The sequence below is a fragment of the Balaenoptera physalus genome (genome assembly GCF_965194825.1).
Source record: "Balaenoptera physalus genome assembly, chromosome: 4".
In the NCBI taxonomy this organism is placed as follows: domain Eukaryota; kingdom Metazoa; phylum Chordata; class Mammalia; order Artiodactyla; family Balaenopteridae; genus Balaenoptera; species Balaenoptera physalus.
The window spans coordinates 28,392,600-28,409,839 of NC_138891.1; the positions used below are offsets into that span (position 1 = coordinate 28,392,600).

Below are 17,240 nucleotides of genomic sequence, written 5' to 3' on the forward strand. Positions count from 1 at the left end.
AATTTTCTCGGTGGCTTAGGGAGAGTGAATGAGGCAGGGTGGACCTTGCACAGGAATGTCCGATCTCATATTACTTCACAGTACCTCTGAAAGAGATTAACACACTGACTTCCATTCACTTGGGCTGCTGATGCCAGGGTCTTCCCTAAGTGCAGACTTTAATAGGGGAAGATCCAAGAGAGCTGGAAGCATGTGAATAGGATTAGGGCAAAGGAGAGGAAACATTCTCCAAGGATGGAATTCCTTGAAAAGGGAGGTTGGTAATACCATTAGACCAACTTCTACCTTAACTTTACTTAGGAGTCACTGTAAAGATAAACACTTTGGCCCATCATCTGTTATACTTGAGAACATCCTAGCAGAAAAGAAACCCCCTTAAGGACAGACTACTCATATCTATATAATTTTAGATAATTTAGATCATTAGATCATTCCTAATGCCTGAGCCCAGAACATTGCCTGAAATGCCATATTTTACCAAATGTTTGTTGAATACATTAATTAATGAACACTACATTACTGTGGTAATAAATAAAATTGAAAATAATGTAACCTGACATAAACGTTTTGTGGCGTGATCCATTATAGCAGGGTATAGAGAGGATACAATCTTTCTTTCATTAAAAAATTTTTCTTTTATGAAAACAGTCAGGGGAGAGGGCCTAAACATGTCTTACAAAATTATCAAAAGTGGCCACTAGGGTGGTTTACAGTCCCTTTGAAAAACTCTAGGGACTCTTAAACATCTATAATTAAAAAGTAAAAATATTCGCTGCTTGGTAAGAGCTTCCACTGCTGAGCAAAATATTCTAAAGAAATGATGCCTGTTACTGTGAAAGAAGTTTACCCAATAAGATACTACAGTTGTTAAGAAGCAGTTCTAACAAAGTGTGGAGTCACTGGCTAAGGCAATACTCTAGAAATAATGTAAACCTGCTACTCTGGATGTTACAGTGTCAGGATAGTCCTGATAATGATTCATGTCATTTGCACACGAGATGGCAAAAAGACTATGATAGGGACTTCCCTGGCGGTCCAGTGGTTAAGACTCCACACTTCCACTGCAGGGGCCATGGGTTCAATCCCTGGTCGGGGAACTAAGGTACAGACAAAAATAAAAAATAAAAGGCTAGGATGAAGAAAATGCTTGGATGCCTGGCTCTGTGTCTTCCACCTACACACAAGGTGTTTCAACTAAAAACATCCACACAGCTATTATCCACTGGGTGGGTCCCATGTGCCAAAAATATTAGGCACGTTACAAACTCTATCTCATTAAAAATTCTCCTAACAACCCAATAGGGTAGGTATCACTAGCACTATTTTATAGATGATGAAATTCAAGCACCAAGAGGTTAGAAAAGTTACTCAAGGTAGTAGAGTGAGGAGAGAGTAGAGCTAGAATTAAAAGCCAGGTTTGTCTGGCTCTTAACCTGTTTTATTTGTTTCTTTCTCAATTTTTTTTTTTAACTAAAAACATTGCTGAAAGGGAAAATAGAATTCATAAAATATGCCCATTTAACTTCACTGAAAGTAATAGAAGAAATTAAGAAAATTTTTTTTAATATTTAAATGAACAATATTAAAGCTATACATTTTTAAAAAGAAATGACTCCAGATATTGGATTTCTAAGGAAATTTTCTATATTTATCATCAAGTAAAAAAATAAACTTTCTAAACTTGGTTAACTTATAAGCATTTTATAAGCTTCCAGAATAATGTAGGGGTTACTCTAGCACTGTACCTGAATGACTGGCCTTATCAATATTTTGTCAAACAACAGGTTAATAAAGTTTTTGGTTTATGTAAAATCCAAATTTTCCTGATCCAGCTGTATTACTTTCAAAGATCAACACTATAACTTTGTAACAATGGTTTTCAATGCACAGGATTAACAGTCAGTATATAAAACAGAAAAGAGAAACATGTCAACTCCAAGGAACACTTGGTTGACTACGGTGGGGAGACACGTATTGAATTGGCAAGTCCCTTGCTTATAATGTGTCAATATTTCAACATTTGCTTTTTCTAAAAGTGAAACATGATTTAGTAGTTTCTAAGGGATTTGCAATACTAGGTTTATCTTATTTTCATTAAGCAACATTTTTATTTCTGACATGGGTTTTTAAACAATACCATTTGGCGGTACCCAAACCTGTGGGCATGTTGCCCCAGTTTCTGAAATGGGTGGCCCGGTCCTAGAATGTCCATATAGATAAAAATTAGGGAGTCTCTGTGTTGTGGAAAGGGGTTCTCTGGAACTTGACCTGAAACAGTATCCTTGGAGGTCCCCTATTTTTATTTACCTTGTATGTTTTGGGAGGTGACAGGACTGGTTGATGAAAACTATGGGTGGTGAGAAATAGCAATGGCCTGAGGCACTGAGTGATTGACTCACTGTCTACCGGTCTGTTCTGTTCTTTGTAATGTTGCTTTTCTTGACGTTCAGCCTTTACTTCTAAGCAAATGACACTCCAATTAACATCTTTGATAATTTTTCTTCTATTCCAATTCCTAGTTTTTAAACTGCCTTCGATAGGACATCTTGAATGTCTTAAAATTCAATATATAACCTTCACAAAACCCATAGTCATCCCACCAAAAAAATCCCTATCTTCTTTGTTCCCCATTCACATTTCTGAAATTAGCACTACCACTCCTATAGTCTCACAAACATCTGTCATCACTGACCCATCACCTTTATCCACTCTATCCAGCCTCTTCTTGTTGGATCCCCAGTCATACTTTGTAAGAAAATAATTTGGATTTGTGTGGAGTACCTGGGCTAAATATTCCAGACCTGGAGGACAGTTTGGCATAACAGTTGGCACTGGCATCCATACTACTGGAGCAGAAGGTTGTGGTGCAGGATATTTTCCAGGCTGGTACTGGATAGGATGGCTACCACCAGTGTGCATGTACAAGGGGAAGGTAGTGGGCTGATGTGGACTGTAGTATCCCACAGGCAAGCCTCCTGGGTGGCCTGCAGGAGGAGGGACAGCTGGTCCAGGGGGCCCTGCATTCAAAAACAAATGAAAGTGTTATACATTATAAACACTACAATATATTGGAAATTAGCATGACTTTTTACATGGAGATGATATGGATCACACGACCTCCACTTAAAAATAACAAGGTGTTCGGGCTTCCCTGGTGGCGCACTGGTTAAGAATCCGCCTGCCAATGCAGTGAACACGGGTTCGAGCCCTGGTCCGGGAAGATCCCACATGCCATGGAGCAACTAAGCCTGTGCACCACAACTACTGAGTCTGCGCTCTAGATCCCGCAAGCCACAACTACGGAGGCTGCGAGCCACAACTACTGAAGCCCGCGCGCCTAGAGTCCGTGCTCCACAACAAGAGAAGCCACCAGCCCGCGCATTGCAATGAAGAGTAGCCCCCGCTCGCCGCAACCACAGAAAGCCCGCGCACAGCAAGGAAGACCCAACACAGCCAAAAATAAATAAATAAATACATTTATTTAAAAAAACAACAACAACAAGGTGTTCCATTTTACGAGTGTGTAGGATGTACCAAAACGTACTAAGGGGATTTACACGTTAACTCATTTAATCCTCTTCAGCCTTATGAGACAATTATTCCCATTTCAGAGGTATAGAAGTAAGGTTGAAATATCAAGTGAACATGTTAGCCTCTAGGCATTAGCTTCCTTCTTTGGAGATAATAATATACCTACTTCATTAGGTTATAGTAGGATTAGTGCAAGGCCTAGCATATAATTAGCATGGTTAAGTTTTTGTTACTATGTTTATTGTTATTATTGTTTAAGGTCATAAAGATAGTAAGGTCTACTTAACTTCAAAGGGGTTCTTTTAATGACTGCTATCTAACTCCAGAACGGTTTCATCACCCTCCACCCCCAAAAATCCCATACCCATTAGCAGTCATTCCCCATCTTTTCCCCCAGTCCCTGGAAACCGCTATCTCTATAGATTTGCCTAATCCGGACATTTCATAAAAATAAAATCATGTAACATAGCCTTTGTATCTGGTTTCTTTTACTTGGCAGGTTTTCAAGGTTCATCCTTGACCTTTGCATTAGTACTTCATTAATAAAAACTAGTGAAATAACAATACTCATGTCAGACAAAATATACTTTAAGACAAAAACTGTTACTAGAGGTAAAGGACATTTTATTATAATAACAGAAGTGTCAATCTGTCAAGAAGACATAATTATATACACCTAAAAGCAGAGCTTCAAAATACATGAAGCAAAAACTGACACACTAAAAAGTGAAATAGGCAATCCAAAGAACAACAGTTGGAGGCTGCAATACCCCACTCACAATAAGGGATAAAACACCTAAGCAGAAGGTCAAAAAGGAAATAGAAGCATGAACAACACTATAAATGAAACAATACATAACAGGCATGTATAGAACACTCTACCCAACAACAACAGGCTAAACTTTCTTCTCAAATGCACATAGAACCTTCTCCAGGAGAGACCTACTGGCTGGCCATAAAACAAGTCTCAACAAATTTAAGATACCTGAAATCATACAGAGTATATTCTATTACAATGGAATAAAACCAGAAATCAATAATAATAGAAGAAATTTTGGAAATCACAAATATGAGGAAATAAAACAATACACTCTTAAATAAACAAAGGGGTAAAAAGAAATCATGAGAGAAATGAGAAAATACTTTGAGATGAATGAAACAAAAGCACAATATACCAAAGCTTATGGGATGCAGCTAAAACAATGCTTAGAGGGAAACTGACAGCTGTAAACACCTACACTAAAAAAGAAACATCTCAAATCAGTAACCCAACTTTCCACCTTAGAGATAAACCAAACCCAAAGCAAGCAGGAGGAAATAATAAACACTGAAGTAAAAGTGAGTGAAATGAAACAGGAAAAACAATAGTCAAAAATCAGCAAAACCAAAAGTAGGTTCTTTTAAAAGATCAACAAAATTGAGAAACCTTAAGCCAGACTAACCAAGAAAAAAAAAATGTACTTCAATTATTACACACAGGGGTGAAAATGGGGACATTACTAAACTCTTACAGAAATTGAAATGCATCATAAGGAAGTATTATGAACAGTTGTATGCAAAAGCAGGGTCCTGTGCATGATCCCTGCACACAGCACCACCAAGGGGGTGGGAAGACCACCTAAGGTGCACCTCCTGCCCAACCCACTGATTCATCCCTACCCTCACCCCATTTAAGGAACCAGCTCACCCCCTGACTTGGGGGTGAGCAAGGCCACCTGTTACTTGTTCTCGCTCCCTCTGCTGTAGCAGGGATCCCAATAAAGCCCTGCTTGAATTTCTCATCTGGCCTCTTAACAATTTCTGTTGGTTAAATTGTCCAACGACCTGGGTCTGTAACATATTCACTGGTAGACACATAGTATGTGAAGGGATTAGAGAGGAGGGGCAACTAACCTAGGCAGAGCAGATACCCTGCGATGTAAGTGCTGACACATTAGACCCAGCCAGCACCTTTACGATGCGCAAAGGTTTCAGATACAGCAGGTACAAAATGAGCAGCTGCACAGGGGAAGCTCAGTACCACAGGAGTAAAGGCCATGCATATATAGAGATTTAGCAAACAAAACAGAAAGGAAGGTGGGGAGGAAGTGACGATTATGAAAGACCTATGCTCTGTGCAAAGAACTTGAACTTTATGCTAATAAAATGTGAAATGGAGTGACCAGTTTTACATTTAGAAGCTTTATGAATGAGAAGATTAGATTAGGAAGGAGGTGCCTGCAGGAGTCTAGATGTGAGCTAAGGAAGTTTAATTGTGATGAAAAGAGTAGAAAGTGGAGAAATAATAATCGACTTTTAAGAGACATATTGTGTTGGTAATAGACTGGATATGAGGAAAGATTCTCAAGTTTCTGACGTGGGTCCCTGCAGGCCTCCAGTGTAGAGAAAGAACAGAGGGCATGTGTTCAGGAGCAAGGTGCCCAAGATGCACTGAGGAATCACTGAGTTTGAGATCCTGGGTCACCAAGGGCAGGTGCTCTACAGGCAGGTGGAAATGCAAGTTTAGAGCAGAGGAGACTGATGTAGGTAGGGGCTAAGGGATTCATAAGTGGTTAAAGGCAAATGAAACCATATGGGGTATTCCCAGTATAACTTAGGAGAGTGTAAAAGGACAGGTGAATGGAAGAGGTGAGAGAGAGGACAGGGCAGGGCAGGGCTGGACAGGGGAGTGGCCCAAGGACCTCTGGGGAATACCGGTTTTTAAGGGTAGGGGACACAGCTCTTGACAGAGACCAGGAGTCAGGAGAGACTAACGGAAAAATGATGGTAACTAGAAACAATGTTAAATTAGAGCTAAGTGAGAAAAAAAGTGCTAATGTCTTTAGAAAAAATGGAGGAAATTTCATGTTTCAGTTTGTTGTGAAGAATAGAATTTAATTCCTTTAAGAGTTGTGTTTAATAAGAGTACCCAAATTGGACTGGAAATCGGATATCCCCCTCCTCTTTTTCTTAGAACTATTATTAAAAAGCATACAATGCACCTAAAAAGTCACATAAACTGTCTCAAAAATACTAATTGTTATATCATTTCAATGAGTTGATGATTAATTCTTCTGGTATTAACCATGTGATTTTAAGATAAAAGTACATCATGGAACAAAATTTGAGGATCAATAAATTAGAAAGAAAATTATAATGTAGATTATGGTGCTATTCAGTTTAGAGACTATACTTCTAAAAAAAATTGTACACAAATGTATGTAATCAAATGATTTTTGTTGTAAGTATGTATTATTCAGAGATGTTAAGAGAAGTGAAGAAAAAAACATAATCTAATTACGTGTGGGAAATGGTGTATGTTTTATACTCTCTTTTAAGCTTTAAAATTGCCGTTAAGGGTTCTGACTGTTCTGCAGGAAAACACAACAAAACATGTTTAACTTTGTGTAACTATAGTATCCCACCCTTATTTAAATAAAGAACTCTGTTATGGAGCATTTTCCTACCAATGCTAGTGTGAGAAATACTGCTTTATGGGATTTGTGTTTTCTTAGTTATTTTGAATATTATCATCCTTTTTTATTTCAAAAAACTATGTCATTTTCCTCTTTAAATAGACTACATATAACAAAGGCTTCTTTATTAACTATGCTTTTAAACATATTTGGCCCAAAATTATTTTCAATGGTAACAAATATCCAGTAATATAATGCAAATGGAATTATATAATTGAATTTAAAGAAATTCATTAAAGCTAAAATTTCAAGTATAGTATTTCAGGTTCCTTAATGTGAATCAAGGGCACACAATTTGCATCAGTATAAATAAGTATATAGTTCAGCCACTAGATGGTGATCACAGTGAATTTTTGTTGCTGATTTTCATAACTGAAAATTCATTAGTTGTGCTATTTTTTTGATACAGAAAGGAAGAGACAGACACTTTCCCAGATGAGCAGAACATGATTTATAACCAATGTTTACTTCTTAGAAACGGTGGAGTTTCTGTTCTAGTGGAGGTTCTTGGACATAGAGTGATTGGTGAATCTAAGACAGATTATGTAGATAATGCTGATAGCCACTGAAGTAGAACATAGAGAAATGTATATATAGTGATATTACAATGTAGGGTTGTCAAAAACTTGGATTTAGCAGGGGTTAAGCCATAATGAGGGGTTATACTGGATCAGATTCACACAACATGCATACACATGAGGGAAAGGGGAAAAGGAAGCCCTGTTTCCAGAAAACACTGCAGGGGCAAAGGCTACCTGAGCTCCATGAATCATATGTCTGGAGCCAAGACAACATCTTTGCCATCATCCTGTGGATTCTGGGGTTTCTTCTGCTCTTTCACAGCCTAACTCACTGGCTTCTGCCTCTGAACAAACACTTAAATATATATTTAAAGAAATATCACTATATCATTTTCTAAATCACTAAAATGTATTTGAATATAATCCTGATTAAAACTATTTCCTTAGTCAAAAGTAAGAGTTTTTTTTTAGATGTTTTAGGACTTTAATGTCCTTCACACGGTCAACATAAAACGCTGACAATGGATGAACAACAGGGGAAAAGACCATTCAGCAAAGATCTTCCCGAGCTCACGGCATCACTGGTCAAACACCATAAAGAGAACAGTCACATGAACAGTAAGGGAGTTTAGCAGAGATTTTTAGTTTAACAGCATAACTGAAAAACAAAGAACCAACCAAGTAAGCAAGCAAGCAACCAACCAACCAACCGTTCTTCTACCCACTGAAAGGAAAGTAAAAGTGAATCAGGGAGCTTCCAAATCCTGTGAAGCAGCTTAAAAAGGGAGAGGGGAGGGCGAAGGGGAGGCACACAACTGTTGAAAACGTTAACACTCTAATGCACAAGGTCAAGGATCCTAACATTCTCAAAGTCTCAACATATACCAACAAGAACCGTATTATTAGAAATATAAAGGCACAGAGATATAAATGCATAGAGATATAAACTATTTGGTATTAAAAACAGACCTTGCTGTATAAACATATAGTATGTCACTTTTATCTCTTCATGAGAATAACAGTATAAAGAAAGATCTCCAGGTTGCCTTTTAGTCTGGAACATCACAACACGGTCGGTGGTGACCTGAATTAAGAGCTGCAGAATCCAGAAGACCCCACTGCTGTCATCTTGCAAAGGATCAAAATTCAGCACCTAGAGGTCCCCACCCACCCTCCATGCTGTGTGTCTGTGTGTCTCTAAAAATAATAACCTGCAACTTGCATATAATTAAACCCATAGGCAGCTTTGAATATAAGATCTAGGTAGAAAAAGTAGCAGCAAAGACAACAGTAGCTAGAATTTGGTAGAAAAGCAAGAGATTTTTTAAAAGCTTCCACTTCAAGTCAGGATTAAGGTTAAGTTTCAACAGCTTGGCTTAGCTGTGGATGTTTTGCTGTTCTCTGGAAAAGGAAGAAAATCTATCATAAGCATGTTCATTCGAGAAAAATACTGTGTTTGTTTAGTTTTGTTAGCCATGCCCAAGTGAACAAGTAAGAGTATTTTTAATTTTAAAGAATTTACATATTGCCCAAATACTTAGGAGTATCTATTTCCCTGAGTCCCTGAGTACAGTATGAGTTGTGTATTCAGACTTATAAAAATATTTGCCAAACTACAAGCTCCTGAATCAGAACTCAAAGCCATTCATTTCCATTTTTCTGCACTTCTCCGGCCATTTGTCCCAACCAGACCTTCATGACCCTGAGCTTTTGGACATATTGTTCTTTCTGCAAGGTATGGCCCTTTCCCCCTTTCCTTCGATTGAGAAATTCCTCACGTGCCAGTAAAACTTGATTTCCTCATTTTGTGCTTCCCTCAAATCCCCAGTAGAGGCAGTTGCTGCCCTCTGTGCTCTTCACAGGACAACGTTCTCTTCACATTCAAGCAAAGAGAATGCCATCAATGTTTGCACAACTTCCTTCCTAAGACAGGAATATAATTCTAATTAACATCTAGTAAACTACTTGGCACGCTGTAGGCATCCAGTATTTATTTACTGAATCATTCCATTAATTAATTAATTTTAAAAGCAATCTTAACTATGAGTATGGTTTTCCGGAGTGATTAATTTTAAAAGCAATCTTAACTATGAGTATGGTTTTCCGGAGTGGGGAAAGATTCTTTCTGAATATTTAACCTACCTGGTACAAAATGGGAATTGTACTCAGGAGGGGCACCAGGCCTTGGATCAGGTGATGTTATTTGATTCTCCATTTCATCTGCAGGTTGTTCAGGGCCTGTGGGGACTATATTTTGGGGGAGAGAAAGGGGACCTGATTTACAATGGGAATGATAATATGATTACAGAAGACATTCATTTTTTAAATTTTGGTATGCATCAATGAATATAACCAACATGATATACACTCATTTTTTATAAAAAAAAATTCATTATGTATATTAGACATCAACTTATTAATATATTTGATGAATTTTTAGCCTGAATATGGACTTAAAAATAAAACTAAGCAATTATATTGTTATGATCAAAGCAACAAGCTTTCATGCTAGTGTTCAGCTGACCTGATGCTCATTCCTACCTACGTAAACTCCTTGCACGTAGCAAAACTTCTTTCTCCTATTATATAATAGGGAGAGAACAGTCATTTATAGAGTGAATCTGATTTATTCCCGAATGCTTTTTGGAAAATGGCTGTGTTTAAATAAATTCAAAGCACAACACGATAAATACTTAATAAATTTAAGACATAACATGATGAATACTTAATAAATTTAAAACATAACACAATGAATACTTAATTAATACTTTAAACAGCAGTAATGCTACACACAACTCAGCTGGAGGTGGTTCAGTCTTCACCTCCAGTGAGTCACAATTTTACCATATTCTGCCTAAAAGCAACCTAGGTCATTGTAATTGCTGCAAGGGAGGTACTGAAGTCACTTTTCATTATGTTATAGCTTGCCCTCTTGTTGAAATTAGAGAAATTACTCACTAGAAGGTAGTCATGAATCTCTTAACTGGTTGACTTTTATCTCATAAGAAACACAAATCCCACAGATGTGGTGTTTCTCTCCTTGTATAATCTCCTACATTGCTTGAAAAAGCGGGGCTACTTTTGAGCCTTCTTCTGTAAAGGCAAGCTGCCACCACAGGCTTTTTATTACTATTACCTCTCTTTGCAGATTTACTCTCCTACCTGTATTTTTCCTTTACCTAACTTTCCCCCACATACTTTAGAGATTTTTGCAGTACCTATATGCCAGTATAAAACCCTTTTAATCCTTTTCTGTCAAAGATAAAGAGGAATGTTCATATATATAAATGAACAAATGAGTGTATATATATATATATATATATATATATATTCTTCAAATATTAAACAAGTGACTTCAAAATGAAATAAATTTCCAATTTTTTAAGGAAAGGAATCACACAGTTCACATTTGAAAATAAAGCATATTAAAATTTATTCACAAAAACTTACCTGACATTTGAAGAATTCTAATTAATCCTGAAAAAAAACACATTTTATACCTTTAAAAATATATTCATATAGTTACTATTATTATTTAGTGATACATGCAACAAGTCCTGTGATTCTTTTAATCCCCAGTTACCTTTCTTTCATTCCTTCACTAATTCAACAAATATTTCCTGAGCATCTATTATGTACCAGGGACTATTACAGGTGTTGAAAATACAGCAGTAAACGAGATGCACACTCTGCTGGAGATTATATTCTAGTGGAGTGAAACATATCAACAAATATTTAAGATTAAATTTAGATAGTACAGTTATGAAGAAAACAAGGTTAAAGATTAAGAAAAACATGGATGAGGAGCTCGAGGAGGGTCAGGGAAAGCCTCTCTCAGGAGGTGACCTTTCAGCTATCTGAACTATGACAGAAAGCATTATACTAAAAATGTAGGAAGAGAGTTCCCAAAAGACAAGAAAGTAAGTGCAAAGAGCGCGAGATGGCAATGAGTTTGGGCAATGAGCAAGGGAGAGAAAGAGGTCAGGTGTGACTGGGACACAAGGAGAGAAGGGAACCGAGGTCAGAGATGGAGACAGAGGTCTGATCATACCTGAAACTCATGGCAAAATGTTTGGAATCTGTTGTAATTGCATCTGGAGAGTCTTCGGGGGGCTTTAATCAGTGGAGTGATCACATCTGATTTAAACTTTGTCTTGAGGGGGCGGGAGTAGAAGCAGTGGGGGAGGGATGGCAGCAGTAATCCCAGTGGGAGCTGATGCTGGCTTAGACTGGGGAGGTGACACGAGAGAGGGTCAGATGCCGTCAGATGCTTAACAAGATTTGGAAGCAGAACCCACAGGAGTTGCTGATGGACTAAGTAAAGAGAGGACTCGAGGATGAGTCTCACTTTTTAAGCCAGGGTACCGGAGCTGATGGTGATGCCATTAGCTGAACTAGAGAGTAAGATGGTGGGAAAATGTTTTGGACTGGGGAAAGCAGGAATCAAAAGTTTAAATCGGGACATGTTATGTTTAATAAGAGTCCAAGAGAAGACATGTTAAACATTTAAATAAAAAACATGTATATGTGGACATTATGAGAATAACTTAGAGAAGTAATCTAGAAGTTGGGATGATATTTGAAACAAGAGGTGGAGGTTGGGGAGAGAGTTCATTGATTTCATTAATTCAATCAAGGGGAAAAGATTATTAGAGAAAGGAATTTCAGTATTTCAGGCTTCTGAGTTCTGGGCGATGACAAATAACAAGGAGAAAACATCAGCAAAAGCTATAATATACTGAATGCTTATCAAATGTCAGGCAAAGGCAGAGCACTTTTCATATATTATCTCCAATTTGCACAGCAAAGAAACCATAACAAAATGAAAAGACGATCCACAGAATGGGAGAAAATATTTGCAAATGATACGACCAATGAGGGATTAACCTCCAAAATTTACAAACAGCTCATGCAGCTCAATATCAAAAAAACAAACAACCCAGTCAAAAAATGGGCAAAAGATCTAAATAGACATTTATCCAAAGAAGACATACAGATGGCCAAGTGGCACATGAAAAGATGCTTAACATCACTAATTATTAGAGAAATGCAAATCAAAACTACAATGAGATATCACCTCACACCAGTCAGAATGGCCATCATCAAAAAGTCTACAAACAATAAATGCTGAAAAGGGTGTGGAGAAAAGGGAACCCTCCTACACTGTTGGTAGGAATGTAAATTGGTGTAGCCACTATGGAGAACAGTATGGAGGTTCCTTAAAAAACTAAAAACAGAGCTACCATATGACTACCATATGATCCAGCAATCCCACTCCTGGGCACATATCTGGAGAAAAACATGGTTTGAAAGGATACATGCACCCCAATGTTCACTGCAGCACTGTTCACAATAGCCAAGACATGGAAGCAGTCTAAATGTCCATCGACAGATGAATGGATAAAGATGTGGTACATATATACAATGGAATATTATTCAACTATTAAAAAAAATGAAATAATGTCATTTGCAGCAACATGGATGGACCTGGAGATTATCATACTAAGTGAAGTAGGTCAGACAAAGACAAATATCATATGATATCGCTTATATGTGGAATCTGAAAAAAAATGACACAAATGAACTTATTTACAAAACAGAAACAGACTCACAGACATAGAGAACAAACTTATGGCTACCGGGGGGGAAGGGTGGGGGAAGGGATAGATTGCAAGTTTGGGACTGACATGTACACACAGTGCTATATTTAAAATAGACAACCAACAAGGACCTACTGTATAGCACAGGGACCTCTGCTTAATACTCTGTAATAACCTAAATGAGAAAAGAATTTGAAAAAGAATAGACACATGTATATGTATAACTGAATCACTCTGCTGTACACCTGAAACTAACACAACATTGTTAATCACCTATACTCCAATATAAAATAAAAATTAAAAACAAACCAAAAAAATAAATAAATCAACAGGGACTTCCCTGGTGGTGCAGTGGTTAAGAATCCGCCTGCCAGGGTGGGGGACGCGGGTTCGATCCCTGGTCCGGGCAGATCCCACATGCCGCGGGGCAACTGGGCCCGTGTGCCACAACTACTGAGCCTGCGCTCCTAGAGCCCGTGCTCCACAACAAGAGAAGCCACCGCAATGAGAAGCCTGTGCACCGCAATGAAGAGTAGCCCCCACTCGCTGCAACTAGAGAAAGCCCGTGCACAGCAACAAAGACCCAACGCAGCCAAAAATAAATAAATAAATAAATAAATAAATAAATAAATAAACTGAAAAAAAGTAAATAAACAAAACAATGTAATAATGAAAAAAGCAAACGAAAACATCTAATACGTAAATGGCCAACACTGCTAAACTCAAGTACTTCTAAATTCCCAGTCCATGTTCTTTCCAATGAGTCGTCCTGCTTATCAGAGTACAGAATGTGGTCATTTGTGTTGCTCCAGTAGGGTAGAAATCACCGATACAGGGTAGGTATGCCAAAGAAGCACTAGAACACTATATGAGTGAGTAGTCAATACAGACTGAGTTGACCCAGTGAATGTCAACATGGCATAAGGCAGTATGTAGATTCTAGCCTCCTGCCAAGCCTGCGTCAGTCTTGGACCATTTCCTTTCCCTCTCTGGAGCTGGAGTTAGTTGTACAACGTCCTATGTGTCTTAAAAGTAAAAACAGTTCCCTGGAGCACACCACAAATCCAGACCCAACTGCAGGCCAACCAAGAGTTCCAGGAACTGGTCCTATTCCTTTAATGATGGTAATATCTGGTGTTTAGGAAAATGCCCCTACCTTTCTAGAACCTTAAATTCTGGACATTCCTAGGAATGTACCCTCAAGTGACTGCATATGTACACACAGGTTATATACGAGAATGTTCTTGACACACTGTTCATACTAAAAGAAACTAAAAACATTTCCAGTGCCCATCAATGGTACACTGGATAAATATATTCTGGTATATTTATATGATATAATAGTATACTGTAGTGAAAACAAAGTACAGCCATACCCATCAACAGAGATGAATCTCGAAATCACAACACTGTACAAAAAAAAAGCAGTCATAGGAGAACACCTATGAGTCCATTTAAGAATGTTCAAAAGCAGGAAATGAGACAAAACACTTTTTTTTCTGATACATGTATGGGGAAAACTTTAAAGAATAAAATTAGGGAATTAATAACACAAAATTTAGGAAAATGGTTATCTGTGGAAAAGAAGTGATGTGGGTAAAGTGTTTAGCTCTGGCCCTCAAGGGGCTTGAAGTTCCTGCTAATGTTCTAGTTCTAATAGGGTTGTGAAACAGGGGCGATGGGTTGTTACTAGTTTTTAAAGAGCACATACATGTTTACATCTGCATATTTATATGTACGACATTGTTTCACAATAAAAAAGAACCATCTGACAGTTATATGTTTAGTGTAACTTTCTAACTAAACATGTTGTTCCTTTCTACATCAAGCCTGGGGATTGCAAACTGTCAAATAACTGTGATGGAAAGTAATTAGAACAGATTATTGAGTTCCTTAGTAAAAACGGGCCAAATTATCCATCTATCCATCCATCTATTCATCCATCCATCCATATGTCCATCCAGCTATCTAGAGTGGCAAATGGTATAGCATAGTGCAAAAGTGGCAAATGTTAACAATTGCTGAAGCTAAGTGAAGACAGAGATGTGAATATTTTTATTACAAAAAAAAAAAAACTTGAAGGCAAACAAATACATAATTCTGGACCCCAAAAGTGAAATAATACCTCTGGGGTCCAGGCCTGGAAATCTGTACTTTTAACACAGTCCCAGGTGATCCTTTTGATCAGGCATGTTTGGACTGATATAGTGTAAAGAAAAATAACATTTCTCAACCATGCCAGGCAGAAATTAGCATTCAAATGTGATTCAAGCGATTGAAAAACACCTTGAAAAAATAAACCAATTTTGAAAAAATTTTAAATCTTTAAGAATTTTTTAAAGTAACTAATATCAATGAATTTAAAGTAAAATACACCTACACATTGCCTAACAAGCTGCAGGTTCTCATGGAATTTGTTTAGTCCTCCCTCCTTTGAGCCACTAGTTTCTTTTTTTTTCACCACTCTAAATTCTCTCCCCGTTCTTAAAAATTTTACAATATACTTTTATCAACAAATGTTACATAAGGCAGGATAATGTCCAGTTGGTACAATCGAGAATGTTCTAACTTAATCTTCCCTTAACATTCAGTGGATTGTTTCAGATTTCTTTCACTCAGCAAGGCCAGAAAGTGCCATACGTTGAAGAAAGACTGACTTTGGCTTTCTATCAAAGGGAAATCAGATAGAAAACTGAGCTGTGTCTCCGTAATAGGTTAGCATCACATGGTCTAGAGAACTCAACTGCAGAGGCCTTCGCATTTTCAAGGCTTAGGCTACATACAGGGGAATCTAAGCCAACTGAAGTGTAATTAAGAGGGAAAGGAGACATGGGTGAGATAGCATGAGGTTGGGGAAGCTGTGGTTTGCGGCTGTGCAAGGCAGCCCTGGTATCTTAAATGGCATCCCACAGGAAGAAAGCATTTACCCGGATACCACTTGCTGCAACGAACATTGCAGCTGTGTTATATGCTCATGCTTCAATTTCACCTTTGTAAATAGTGACACACTAGCAAAGTTCAATAAAACCGCAAGTCCTTGAACCATACCATGGATATTCGATCACAAAACTGAAAATGACGATCAGCTCTTTGCAGTTGAGTATTTACTAGAATCTGTCCAGGTCTCTTGGCAAGAGAGACTCTGGGCACATGAGAATCTTGCCGTTCTTTAGGCACAAGCCTTGGAAACCTGCATATGAAATCTCAAACCTTGGGCTCTGCCTGTTTCCAGTGCCTTCAGCTGTGAGGAGAGAAAAGAAAGCAAGAGGTCCCTGTCCATATAATTCCTTCAGCTCCTGAGCAGGGGTAGGAAATAAAGTTAGTTCTTGCAAAGCCCCAGTGTATCTACCACAGTCCCCTATTTGGGTATTCAAATGTATTAGAAAAAATGCTGCCAGTCATTTAACATGTATTACTGAGCATCTATGTGTAGGACTTTATGCTGGGTTCCAAGCTGACACCAAGAGATGGGCTGGGACCTGGGACCCTCGTCTCCTCGAGCAACATAATACAAAGAAACTATAAGGGACTGAAAATAACTACACGCATGCACAGTGGGGCAATTATGAGCAATAAGATACAAAAAGGCCACAAACCAACTGCCATTTCTGAGGTGCCGAGAGTAAAAGCAGAGTGCTGTCTGTGCATGGTCCCTGCACACAGCACCACCAAGGGGGTGGGAAGACCACCTAAGCTATGCCTCCTGCCCAACTGATCTGTCCCTACCCTCACCCCATTTAAGGAACCAGCTCACCCCCTGCCTCAGGGAGTGAGCAAGGCCACCTGCTTCTTGTTCTCACTCCCTCCTGCTGCAGCACGAGCCCCAGTAAAGCCTTGCCTGAATTTCTTGTCTGGCCTCTTATCAATTTCTACTGATTAAAGAGTCCAAGGACTTGGGTCGGTAACAATTCTAGCAGATATGATTTTATGAGCATTGTCTGTAAGGAGTTTCAAATTGGAAAAACTAGGAAAAAGAAAATGGAGACACTGCTGGAGGGCTTTCCGTATTTGTAGCTAAATGAAAGACAATGAGTAAAGCATAGCTTAAGTGTCTGCTTATATTTTAAAGGTGAATAGATTTATTTAGTAATAGACTTTAAAATGAGCAGAAAATTTAAAGATATCATCTCTTT

The 17,240-nt window shown here is 38.2% G+C and overlaps 1 protein-coding gene across 3 annotated transcripts in view; it reads right to left on the reverse strand.

Annotated features, from left to right (window-relative positions):
* PLSCR4 (phospholipid scramblase 4) overlaps positions 1–17,240 on the reverse strand; it is a 39,307-nt gene that overhangs the window by 9,574 nt on the left and 12,493 nt on the right. For 2 of the 3 annotated variants that reach the window (XM_082461297.1, XM_082461298.1), the window contains exons 2-4: positions 10,958–10,984; positions 9,650–9,760; positions 2,782–3,017 (exon numbers count right to left, since the gene is read on the reverse strand). In XM_082461297.1, coding sequence (XP_082317423.1) covers positions 2,782–3,017; positions 9,650–9,760; positions 10,958–10,964 — 354 coding nt within the window. In that variant the 5' untranslated portion in view covers positions 10,965–10,984. The remainder of the gene's footprint in view (positions 1–2,781; positions 3,018–9,649; positions 9,761–10,957; positions 10,985–17,240) is intronic. The other variant, XM_082461299.1, reaches the window with a different exon arrangement.